This window comes from Myiozetetes cayanensis, unplaced genomic scaffold (genome assembly GCF_022539395.1).
Source record: "Myiozetetes cayanensis isolate MyiCay16 unplaced genomic scaffold, myiCay2020 scf30, whole genome shotgun sequence".
NCBI lineage: Eukaryota > Metazoa > Chordata > Aves > Passeriformes > Tyrannidae > Myiozetetes > Myiozetetes cayanensis.
In genome coordinates, this window is record NW_026087522.1 from 1,756,989 (window position 1) to 1,769,743 (window position 12,755).

The 12,755-nt window shown below is 56.7% G+C and overlaps 1 protein-coding gene across 1 annotated transcript; it reads left to right on the forward strand.

Annotated features, from left to right (window-relative positions):
• The first annotated feature begins 4,256 nt into the window (after window positions 1-4,256).
• LOC126645436 (tumor necrosis factor receptor superfamily member 10A-like) lies at window positions 4,257-12,697 on the forward strand. The gene is made up of 10 exons (XM_050325841.1): window positions 4,257-4,559; window positions 8,829-8,961; window positions 9,198-9,326; window positions 9,452-9,566; window positions 9,648-9,733; window positions 9,830-9,907; window positions 10,036-10,076; window positions 10,448-10,558; window positions 11,010-11,091; window positions 11,180-12,697. Exons 1-10 carry the CDS (start codon window positions 4,473-4,475, stop codon window positions 11,485-11,487), a joined length of 1,170 nt encoding a protein of 389 aa, XP_050181798.1. The 5' UTR covers window positions 4,257-4,472; the 3' UTR covers window positions 11,488-12,697.
• Window positions 12,698-12,755: the final 58 nt, after the last annotated feature.

Here is a 12,755-nt window from a genome sequence, read left to right on the forward strand (position 1 = left end):
CCAAACATTCCCACTTCCCCTCTGCCCCCTCAGACCCCGCTGGCAGAGCTACCCCAGCACAGGATGGACATGGAGCTACAGGAAAGATGGAGAAAGACTGTTTGCAAGGGATGGAGTGATAGGACAAGACATAATGTCTTCTTAAAGGCCCCTTCCAACCCAAACCACTCCAGGATTCCATGACTCTTTCCCTAACTTTATATGACTGAGCATGGTCTGGAATATCCCTCGGGTTATTTGGGATCAGCTGTCCCAGCTGTGTCCCCTCCCATCTTCCTGTGTCCTTCCAGCCTTTCCAAGCAGGAAGGGCCTTGAGGTTGTGAAGCCCTGCTCAGCAATACCGAAAACTTCTTGGGGTTAACAGCACAGATGCAAAACACTGTGAGCAAAATTAACCCCACCCCAGCCAAACCAACACACTGGAAAATTCAGCCGAGGGAAAAACGAGATACACAAGATAGAAATTAAAATGCATATTTGCCTGGAGAATGTATCCATGTGCTTTGAGAAACCTGGGGAGAAGATTCGATGTGCCCTCACCCCTGAAAGGCAATTTTTTAATTTGCTTTTTGCAGCTGTGTGAGGAGGTGGAACAGCAGCAGCTTCGTGGAGTCTCACCACACAGATATTCAACCTGGGATGGGACTCTCCAAGGTTAAGCAAAAAGCTGGATTTTCTCCATCATTTCAGCCCTCAGACCTGCTGAGCCAGAGGTTTGTGCTCCAGTTTCTGCTCCAGTTTCCAAGCTGGCCAGGGCCTTGGTTTGGATGCAGAACCTGGGCTGCAGCTTTCAGTCTGCAACACCCTCACCCCTCTCCTCCAGCCCAGAGCTCCTTTTAAGTCCTGGTTCAAGGGGAGGAAAAGGAGGAGGGAAGGGAAAGGGGTAGATCTCAGCTGAGACTCTGCACTTACTGCTAATTTTCACTTTGTGCCAGGGGGAGGAGAAGGATTTAACCCTTTCCTCTGCATTCTCAGAGGCAGAGAAGCTGCCTCAGGGAAAGTGAAGGGAGAGAGGGTGACAAGATCCATCTGCTTGCCCTGAGCATCCCCCAAACCCCAAAGACAAGGCAGGCAAAGGGAGAGAGGACAGAAGTCTGAGCAGCCATACCCACAGATGGGGGAAACCGAGGCACGGAGGGGCAGAGAGGTTTGCCCAGGCTTGCCCAAGTGCACTGTGGAGCTGAGCTGTCTTCTCGTGAAGTTCACAGCCTGCAAGGCCTTTTTTTTTTTAAAGAGGAATTTAGAATTCCTGAGACAAATGATTCATTTGGCCAGAGTTGGGGAGGGTGGTGTGTGTTGGGGGGGAAGGTCAAAATTATCGTGAGGCCTCAGATCCCTGCCAGGCACAAACACAGACTGAGAGGCAGAAAAAACCCCAAAAACAAAACCAAAAACAAACAAACAAACAACAAACCCGAAGGTAAAACCTGAACGTTGTTGTTCAGAAATAAAACACGAACAGTCACGTACCCCATCACCTCCCCGGGGTGTGCTGAGGGTCACAGTTGCACGGAAGATGCTCTGGGAGGGGAGATTAGAGCCTCCTTCACCACCCCCCCCTCAAAGTGCCTAGCAAGGATGCTTGACGAGCAAACAGATGCTGTGTCAGACAGGACACGGGTATTTCAGGGCTCTGAACCGTCCAGCACGTGCCACAGGAAATTCTTGTGTTAAGTTACCCACCGACAGTGGTTGATAAAACCGAACTTCCCCAGCCACCAGCCGTTTATTGCACCCTCCTCTGCGGGCAGCTTGGGCTCCAATCTCCCTTCTCCCCCCCGGCCAGGGAGCTGGAGACCAGCCAAGCTCCTGCTCAAACCCTCACGCTTCGTTTTGTTTTTCCACTTGCAGCAGAGCTGAGCGAGCAAAGGGAGGGATTCTGTACCCCAAAAACCACGGTGGGTCCATTCTTCTCCCTAACGTGCTCGTGTCGTGCTGCGGCCTCCCCGAGGGCCTCCTAGTTTGGAGGGAGCTGTGGGATGAGCGGGCTGCGGGTGATAAGGATGGGGAGCTGCTGCGAGGTCTGTCCTTGGGCGATAAACACGCACCCCTTTCTCGCCCGTGCCCAGAGCCTGCCCAAAAATCTGCCTTAAATGGAAGCCCTGGCACTGCCGGGATGGAAATTCTTGCTTGGAGAACAGTGAAGTGCCAGCCCGGGGGTGTCCCACCCCTCGGGATAGCCGGGGAGTGGGAGAGGAGCATCCCGACCCTGCTCCGGAGCTTAAATCCCCACGGGCTGGAAACAGAGCCGCCTTTGTTTGGAGCTGCCTAAAGACGTTATCTCTGCGGTTTATCAGCGCAGATAACTCAGGGCAATTCTGTTAATGGGGAGGCTGAGAGGGAGGGACAAAACACTGCGGCTTCCTAGCAAGTGTTTGGGGCCGGCAGGGTGAGCCCTGGGGGCTGAGAGTTGATCTCCCCCTGCCCCGGGATGCGGCTGAGGGACCAGTTTAAACTGTGGGGCAAACTGGGATACCCCGTTCCCGCTTCCCACCGAGCCTCTTCCCACCTGAGTTTGTGCACAGACACTTCCCTGGAGAGCATCAGGTTGACTTTTCAGAGAAAGGACAAACAGGCTCCTTCCCCGTCCCATTTGCATGTGCAAATGCAGTGGACTAGCATTTAGTCCCAGTCCTAGAACTAAATCTAGTTCTAGTTCTGCCCTAACTGAAAAATTAGCTGTTCTCTGAGGACCCAAATGACCTCAGCTGAAGTCAGTGGTATCCAGAGCACGGGACACATGGTTTTGGTTAAACAAAAGGCCCTGCATACTTTTGGGGCTTGTAATAGAAGCACCCACCCAGGAAAAAGGCGGGAATTCTCCCTCTCCTTGAAGTCACACTTCAGCTTCATCCTCTCGGGCCACGGACAAGCTGAATAATTCTCCCTGAAAAGAGATAACCAGGTGTCCATTGCCAGGTGGAATTACCAAAGGGAAAGTGCTTCCCAAATATTCACATCCCGAGTGGATTAACTCCAACCCTACTCATCCTGTTGGATGTGAGGAGCCTCTCTGCCCTTCTCCCTGCCTGCTGCTGCTGCCCCATTGACACCCAGACTGTCAGTCGGCTGAGCCCTTCCCCCCGGTGAGCAGCGTTTCATCTGCTCAGCAGCATTTTTTCTGTAGCCCTGGCACCCCTTTGGAGGCTCTTACCTGCTGATTCCTCTGCCTCGGGCACTGCTTAGGAAATGCGGCACTAAAAGTGATTTATACACAGCCCCTGGTGACTGGGTGAGTCACAGGGGAAGGTGGGGGGCAGGGAACACACACCCGGATTAGTTAGCTCAGAGTTCAGGACTAGGAAAAGATTAACAAGGGCTCCACTTCTCTGCCTCGGCTGTTTTTTTTTTTCATAGAATCACAAGCCTGAAATGGTTTGGGTTGGAAGAGAGCTGAAAGCTCATCTTGTTCCGCACACTGAAGGTGAAAATTTAAGGCCCATTTAAGGCCCATTGTATTTTGGGCCAGAGTGACTTGCAGAATGGGTTGTATGTAACTACTAAAAGCAATTACTGTACCTTAAAAATAGGATAGCAGACCATGAAAACCAGAGCTACACTACACCAATACTTACCCTAAATGATGTGGAACAACACAGGAACTACACAGGAGCACACTCCTGAAAAATCTGCCCCCAAGTTTAAACTGAATAAAAGCTAACCCTGCCCTCAGGCAGTAGGAAATCATTTCCCCTCTGTCCTGTCATTCCATCACTTGTCCCCAGTGCCTGAAGGGCACTGAAAGTCTCCTGTGCCTGTACTTCCTGAAGCCCTCGTGTCCTTCCATTCCAACACTCAGAGCAGCCATCCCTGCACATCTCCACCGTCCCAGTAGGATCAGACTTCCACTGGAATCCTTTTTCTCACTACACTGCCCCAGCAGCAGCCGAGCAGTTTGTGTGACGGCAGAAAGTAGTCCAAAGGTTTACCACTTTCCCTTGTTTTTGCACCCTGAGCCGCCGGAATATCGTAAGAGATTGCGGCTTTGCTCCCTCTAGGATGCTGACTAATGGGGAAAAAATGCAAGATGGAGAAGCCAGAGCACCCCTGGGAAAACAGTTCCTGAGGGTTCCTACCTACACCAGGACTTTTTGAAACCGATTTTGAAGAGAACGAACGGCGAAAATAAGAGGCGGTAAAAACTAAAAGTTCTGAGAAAGCTGCTTCTGAGAAAGCCCGGTCCCCGGCAGACCAGGCTGTTAACAAACCACACAGGAGAACCTGCCTGTGGTTTACTCCGTCGCGATTCGGTCACGAGGAGGTTTCGCCGGCGAAGCTGTGCTGGGAGTGTCTCCCAGTCGCTTCCTCCTCCTCCGCTCTCGGCCCTCCCCGGGCTTTATAAGCTCTGCCTTGGCCGCCTCTCATCGATTCTCTGAGTCACCACTCTGGTGCTCGGTTGTCCCGTCCTGGCTGAGCCGCTCCCGAGCCTTTCCCGAGCCTGTCCCGTTCCGTGTCCGCCTCCTGCCAGCCCCATGCCCGTCCATCCCGCTCCACTCCCACCGCGCACGATGTTCCGGACCCCCCGACGGCTCTGCCTCCTCCTCCTGCTGCTCCTCGCGGTACGTGGGGACGGGGGTCGGGTGTGGGGACCCCCCGGGAAGGGGGTTAGGGGGGTCCCGGACCCCCATCGGGGCTGCCCGGTGCTGCGGCGACATGCCCGGACTTGCCGCGCCGTCGAGGGGCACGGAGCGCCGGGCTGGGACGGGGTCCAGCCAGGGGAAACAGGGGGAGAAAAGTGTTTTGGGGCTGCCCTGGGCCGGGGTGAGGGTTCAGCCGGCCGCGGGGGAGGGGAGGGGCTGTGTGAATAGTGGGGAGCAGGAGGCTGCGGGTTTACCCCAGGGGAGCAGCGGATATGGGGAGGGGGTGTCTCTTTAGCAGCGAATGTGCGGGGAGGGTCGGGGGGGGAGCGGTTCTTACGAGTCGGGGGGACGTTGGGGCTCACCTGCTCCAGGGGCCATGGCGGGAGCGCGGGGGGCTCACCTGCTCTGGGGGCTACGGGGAAAACCGGGGGGTGCGTGGGGGCTCACCTGGTCCAGGGGATTGGAGGCGGGGGGGACGAGGGGGACGGTGTGCCCTGGGGGCACAGGTGGTGGACAGGGGGGCTTCGCACGGTGCAGGGCCAGGGGAGGGGAGCAGGGCCGTGGAGGGCGTTCACCTGAGCAGGTTCGGGGGCGTGCAGGGCACAGGGCAGGTGTGGGGCTGAGGCCGGGACGGGGGGTGGGGGCGCGGAGGAAGCAACGATGTGAAGGGGGAACGAGAAGAGGGTGATTTCAGCCGTGCGGGGCAGCGGAGGGCACGTACTCCTGGCGCTGCCCCTCGGAGGTGACGGGAGGCATCACCGGTGGCAGCCGGAGCGGGAGCACAGGGGATTTCCAGCGCCGCGCTCCCGAGCCTTGTGCCGTTCACCGTCCCGGGATGTTTCACCGCATCGGGGGCGGGCGGCTCTGGGCTGCCCGGGGCAGGAATGCTGCCTCTCCGACTTGCCCAAGTGATGTCCAAGCCCTCGGCACCGCCGTCTTTCAAGACGGAAAATCCCATTTGCGCGTATCAAATTCCCTCACATATGGATTGGGCGCTTGCTGCTGTTGAAATGCCTAAACTCTGTTCTCACCTGGAGTCAGGGGGGTCCTGCCCCGAGTTTGATCCCGGGGCTGGCCTGTAATCCCACTCCCAGTGGACACGTGGGAGCTGCTCCCACCCTGGAATTGTTCCCACTGACAGCACCACTGCCCAGAACAGGTTTTTAAGGAGAATCAAGTGATCATCCAGTTCCTTTCCTGTACTGTTTCTCAGAGTTTATTTTGATTGGCTGCATAAAATCAGGCCTTACCAAACCCATCAGCTACGGGCACGCGGGCACGCTCTTGTTTTTTTTTTTAACTTTCTATCCCCTTTTTTTAATAAAAGGGGAGGGGAGCTGACCGGGAGGGGTGATCATACGACACTTGTGGCCATGTGGCCTTTGTTGCATCATGCTGGACCCGGACCACGGCCTGTCCGAGGGGGATGAGCGGGTGGATATCGGCGTCTGTGATCCCGGGAGCTCACATTCCATTGGGGGAAGTCCAGGGGAAAATCCCTGCGTCAGTCAAACCTGTGCCCTTGGAGCAGAGGTGTCTGTGTGTGGGCCTGGCATGTCTTTTGTCCCCAGGCCTGCCTTGCTGCCGTCAGGGGCTGTGGGTTAATGCTTTGTGGATGTTCAGTGATGCTCAGGAGTTCAGCCAGGGGGGTCCTGTCCTCTGCTGCAGGGTCCAGCTCCTTCCTGGGATCACTTCAGGAGAAAAGTGGGGGATGGGAGAAGGGAAAGCTCAAAGCCTGATGCTTTTCAGAGCCTGATCATCCAGAAGGAAGAGGTTGAGGGGGCGGGTATTGAGGATTCCTGTGCTTGGTGATTCCTCTGCCTCGAGGCAACGTGGTTTTCCTGGCGTTGTTTACTGTGGGTGAAAACTGAATTCTCCTGAGTTCTGTTGTGTCTTGCCCATGGCTGGTTTCTCCCCCACGGGTTGGTCAGGGCAGCAAGGTGCTGGGGGCTGATAACCTTATCGAGCACTTGTTGCTCTTACAAGTAAAGCAATGAAATCCCGTGTCTAAGGGGCCTTTCCAGACAGCAGATGACACTGCCTTGTTGCTGTGACCACCCTCACAGCCTGGCAGAGTTCGAGGGGGGGAAGAAAAGATATTTGTTTTCCCTGTGGAGACAGCATGGAAGTGGGACAGGTTGTCCTGTCCTTCACTTCCACCCACCAGAGTGGGTGAAGGCCTGAGAGCTGCTTGTGGCTGGAGCTGCTCAATTGGGTAAAAAAAAAAAAGCACTTTACAAACTTGCAAAGCCTCCCAGCAGGAGAAAGGAGAAGCAGAGTGTGCTGGTTTGAAAGCAAACCAGTGGGAGAAATGAACCCAACTCGAGAGAGATCACAAGTCAGGAGTTACAATTTACTAAAAAGATTACAATAAATACAATGATGCAGAGAAAAACTGGTTTTAATCCCCTAAACAACTGTATAACCCAGCACCCTGGGACAAGAACAGGGTGGTGTTTGTCAACCCCTGTGCTGAGCACCACATGGCCACCCCTGGGTGCAGAGTAAAAGCAAAGGAAAACCTGTTGGTCCAGGTGATGGTCAGAGTCCTGTTGGAGTGATGATCACAGGCAGTCCTGTTGGAGTTCTGGTGCCAGAAGTCCCAAAACCCTGAGATTATATATGCCCAGCTTCAGGTGGGAATGTCCAGGGCGGGGAGTTTTACAGTGGGTGATTTAACTCTTTGAGTTGTGAGATATTTTTGGAATTTTGGGTGTCTGGACCTTACAGCTGCCTGCTATGCCAGTCCAGTACAGCCCATTAGCAGAGATGCCTCCTCAGGCTGGGGGTGAAGGTGCTGATGCCTCCCCTGAGGGGAGTTATCACAGCTCACTCATTAGTGAGAAGACAAAGAAACACTCCTGGCAGAGTTCTTTAACTCCCAGCTTGCAGCCTGAGGTGCCAGGTGTGCCCTGGGCAGCTGCTGGGAATGATCCATCAGAAATGGCAGAGAGGGGGTAGAACACACACTTTTGGTTATACCCACATAGTGACACACTGGTCCTGGCCCCTGTAACTCGGACACAGCGCCAGAAGCTGCTGGAGAGATGTGGATTTGATCCCTCCAAGGCCAGGGATGGAGATGACCCCGTTCCCAGGCTGGCCGGGGCTCGGGGGGATCTGTGCCGTGGTGCTGGTGGAGCTCTGTCCTCCTGCCCATGGCCAGGCTGTTCTCAGTGGTGCTGTTTGTGGATCACCCTCTGCAGCCCCGTGACCACCTGACCCGCTGAGGGTGGTTTTGGCACTCCTCCTTCTCGCTGTCCAAGTGTGAGAAGCATCCGGGGCGGAGGTGAGGGATCAGGAGCTGCGCTGAGCTGTTGTGCTGTGGGGGCTGGTGGCGCAGGGGACAGGCCAGGACCGGGACTGGCGTCTCTATTGTTCTGCCTCTCCAGGCAACTTCTGACTCACGGGAGAAATATTTGCTGGAAGAGGCAGATTTTGTGCTCCCTGCTTCAGGGGGGAAGGGGAAAGTGCCTCTTCCAGGCTGTCACTGTCGTGATATGTCATTACCTGCACACTGTGGAGGGGGTGAAGGCTGGAGGTGGGGGCAGGTTCATACCCCTTGATGCCCGTGGAGCAGCTCTGTGCTGGCTGAGAGGCCAAGGGCATCGTCCCCCTTGGGTTAGGATTAGGGTACATTGGGGTACCCTAAAAGCCTCCCAGATGCTGAGGGTTGTCCTCACTGCAGCTGGAGCGACCCAGCCAGGGCAGGAAGAGCTGAGCCGGCAGAAAGGGCGGGCAGAGCCGGCGGAAACGTGGCTGTTGTGTTCCTGATCCGCTGCAGGATAACAGGGATAACAAGGCAGAAAGAGGCAGTGATGTCCCCTGGGAGCCTCCAGCAGTCTTGTGGGCGCAGGAGCCATGGACCAGCCTTGACACAGGGCCGGTTTCCTCCCACAGACCTGTTCCTCTTCCCTGCCCTTCCCTCGATTTTGGGGCTCAGTTGGTGCGCTCAGAAATTGGGGAAGGAAAAGGGGTCTGGTGTTATACTAAGGAAGCGTTAGGGAGGCTTTGCCTTGCTGATAACCTGGCATGGGGGAATCCCCCTGCCAACGCTTTGCCAAGGAAATACCTCCCTGGTGGAGGGGAGGTGCCCTTTGCCTGCACCAAGGTTTAGTCACTGGCCCCAGAGCTGTCCCAGAGCTCACCCAAGCACAGTGGGCACAGCAACTCTGGCCCTTCTCTTTCTTCTCCTCCCCATGGACTTGGGGTGGTTTCTAACCCAGGTTGTTCTGCGTTTTTTGACAGAGAGCTGCTTTTGGAACTGATGCGGCAGCACTGAGCAGAAGGGACCATTTGGATCCCTCGGAGCCAAGCAGGGGAGGGACAGACTTGTACTACGTGCAAGAGAAAGGTCTCAATTGCCAGCCGTGTCCCGCAGGTAGGGTGGTCTCACAGCGATCCCTCCGTGTGCAGCCTCACCGTGTTCCTGCTGGACAATCCCTGCCCTGCTCCTGCTGGACAATCCCTGCCCTGCTCCTGCTGGTCACGCTGGCTTTGATACAGGCCAGGTGCCCTTGGCCTTCTTGGCCACCCAGCTGGCAAATCACCCCCCTCCTCTCTGCTCAGACACCTCCTCCCTGCCCTGTGTGCTCAGAGCTGCCCTTCCTCTCGCAGGCACCCACCTTGCAGATTTCTGCACAGAACCGAACGGCTCCAGCGAGTGTTCTCCCTGCAAGGGGGAGGAATTCATGGAGTACCCCAACGTCTTCCACTCCTGCTATGAGTGTCGGAAGTGCAGGGAAGGTACGAGCTGCTGGGGAAGGGGGCAGTGCTGGCTGATGGAGGGTCCCCTGTGGTGTCCCCAGGGGCTGGCTGGGAGCTCGGGGTCGGAGGAGCCGGCACAGAGCCGTGTCTGCTGTCCCCCACAGATCAGGTGGAGCTGAGTCCCTGCCAGGCCACCAGGAACACGGAGTGTGCCTGCAAGGAGGGCACCTTCTGCGACCCGGACCTGCCCTGCGAGATGTGCGAGAAGTGCCAGCCCCGGTGAGCTGGGGTGGCCGCGGCGGGTCCGTGCGGGCAGCTCGGCTCCAGCTGCTGAGCCTGCCCTGTCTCCTCCTTTCCCAGGTGTCCCGAGGGGCAGGTGGTGCTGTCTCCCTGCACTCCTTACAGGGATCTCCAGTGTGGTCCTGCCACGGGCACCGGCTCCTCCTGTAAGTAGAGGAGGGAGGGTGGGCTGGGGGATGGAGGTGGGAGCTGCTGCTGAGGGGACCAGGAGCAGCTCCCACACCTGTTTTTTTGTGCTTTAGACCTCTGGATTATCATCCCGGTGGTGATCCTGGTCGTGATTGGGCTCTTAATCTATAAATACCTCTCCTGTTGCCCAGGTGAGCACCGGGTGCAGGGGACCCCCAGAGCACTCGCCTCGGCCGGGGGCTCTGCAGTGGCGTGGGCTGGGTGGGAAAAGGGACCTGCCTGGGGAAAGAGGACTCACAGCACTGTTTCCATCTTCCAGGGAAGGGGAGAAGCCTGAGCACGAAATCCTCCAGTTTGAAGGTGAGCTGCTGGGATGGCAGCAGGGTGGTGGCTCTGTTTGTGGGGCTGGGGTGAGGTTCCCCCAGCCTCTGCTCCCCACTTGGCCTGCAGCTCCTGGGGAGGCTGGAGGAGCAGGGGGATGAGTCTCACTCCTGCAGGGATGCGGTAGAGGGACCAAGCAGAGTGGTCCCTCTTCCCCTGGCAGAGCTGCTGGCACACCCAGGGTCCCCAGTGGAGACCCCAGGGTAAAGGGAGGGCTGTGCTGTGCCAGAGCTCCTTCAAGCTCGGGATAAGCAAGCAGGCCATTCCCTTGAGCCCATGGCAGGGCAGGTGCTGCAGCTGGAATCCCTGCAGAGCCACCCAACGTGGTCTGTGCTTCTCTCCTGCCACAGAACTACCTGATTCAAAGGCTGAGCTGGTACAGGAGGGTGAACGTGGGGACACAGGACAACGACCTCAACGAGCAGCGCTCGCGGGACCAGCCGCTCCCCGTGGAGTCCCAGGTACAGAGTGACCCTCTGCCCTGCCCTGCCCTGCTTGGCCAAGCTCTGATGCTTCCCTCTGCCTTCCCCAGGCTCATCAGCTTGGGGGGAGTCCAGGGCTGGACCACGTTATCCTCAGGGAGGTCACGAGGGGTCTCCTGTCCTTGTTCTGGGTTCGGAGCTGCAAAACCTGCTCCTTGCAGTCGACTGCCAGAGCCCTCTGTGGGTTTAAGGCTGCTGCTGAGCAAACAGCTCTCCTCTCCCTGGCCAGGGCTCCACGAGGCAGATCTCCCTGCTTGTGGCCTGCTGCCATCCCAGAGCTAGGAAACCTGGATGTCCTGGGGGTGGAGGGGGGTGTCCTGCCCCAACAGCCCCTGGAGAGAGGGAGAGGGTCTCCAGTCCCCACACTGGGAGGCTTGGGGACAGTGTTTGTGCCAGGGCTTGGTGGGTGCTACAGACACTGCCATTGCAGGTGATGCTGCAGAGTGCCCCCTGTCCCAGGGAGAGACCCAGGAGGGATCTGGTTCCACAGACAGGGAAAGAGCCCATTCCGGGTAAGTGCTGGGGCCCAGTGGACGTGCTGGGGGGGCAGAGGGGGTGGGATTTCTGACCCGTTCTCTGAGCTTTCCCCTTCCCCTCCAGCTCTGCGAGGCACTTTCTACATCTTTGCTGGAATCAACTCCATCTACTGGAAGAAATTCGGCCGGAGCCTCGACGTGCAGGAGAACGATCTGCCCTTAGACCGGACCCAGGACTCCTTCTATGAAATGCTCAACAAGTGGCTGGAGAGGGAAGGCTCCAAGGCCTCTGTGAACACGCTGCTGGAGACCCTGGACCAGCTCGATCTCAGTGGGGTTGCAGACGACATCTCCTCTGAACTGGTCAGGAGGGGATTATTTAAACCCGCAGAAGCCGAAGAGCAAGGCGGGTCCTGCGTCTCCATTGCTTGACCTAAAGCCGTGAAATACCTCCCAGGAGACATGAATTTTAGCTGTTTGTAGCTCTGCCACGGCTCTTCTCTCTTGGAAGCCGTCGTAGACTTCAATTGAGCCAGGAGGAGCTGATCCTCTCGGGAAGTACGAACTTCGTGGTCCTCCCCCTGTTGCAGCTCCAGGCTCGCTGTCGGTGCTTCCTTAGAAATTCCAAGTGCTTTCTTGGTTGCACTGGATGATTCACTGGTTAGTTTCTGTTGGCTAAGTTGTGTTTTAAGTTCAGTTACGTTAATGGTTCTGCTTGCTGTTAGGAACCAGTTTGAAAGTGGACTTGGAGGAGAGAGTGGGAACGATTTACTTGCACTACAATCACTGGGGTAGCCTAAGAAGAGGGACAGTGCAGGGATCATTTAGTCCAACCCCCCTGCCACGAGAAGGGACATCTTCCACTAGACCAGGTAGCTCCAAGCCCTGTCTAGCCTTGACCTTGAATGTTTCTAGGGATGGGGCAGCCACCACCTTTCTGAGCAACCTGTGCCGGTGTTTAACCACATCTTCATTTGAAAAGGGTTCTCCCCAATGTCTAATCTAATTGGACCCTCCTTCAGAATGAAGCCATTCCCATGTCCTGTTACTCCAGGCTCTTGTCCCCAGTCCCTCTCCAGCTCTCCTGGAGCCCCTTTAGGCCCTGGAAGGGGCTCTCAGGTCTCCCTGGAGCCTTCCCTTCTCCAGGTGAACCCCCCCAGCTCTCCCAGCCTGGCTCCAGAGCAGAGGAGCTCCAGCCACTGGAGCATCTCTGTGGCCTCTGGACTTACTCCAGCAGCTCCACCTCCTTCTGATGTTGGAGACCCCAGAGCTGCAGGTGGGGTCTCACCAGAGCTGAATAGAGGGGAAAAAAATCACCTCCCTGGACCTGCTGATGGCAGTTTAGTTCCGTTCCCTTGGCTGTGGGGTGGCTTTGCAGTCCCTGTGTCTCCAGGCAGCGTGGAAAGGTGAATGCACTGAAGGTCTGAGAGTGACCGTGGGTACCTGCCATCCATCCCCCAGCTGCATGGGTTGCTTCTCAAGCACTTCCCCTCTCACACATAGCTCAGGGACAATTTAGCTGGAAAAAATACTGGATTACTTGAGCTGGCTAGATGTGCTGCCACCCCAGTACAGCCCAGTCCATCAGGACCTTCCCCAGAGTGGTGGGAGCAGCCCAGGGCTGCCCTTTGCTACCCATCACTCACACCTCCTGCTCCCACTCCTTCTCCCCTGCTCAGTGCCACTGAAAAAACCACGTG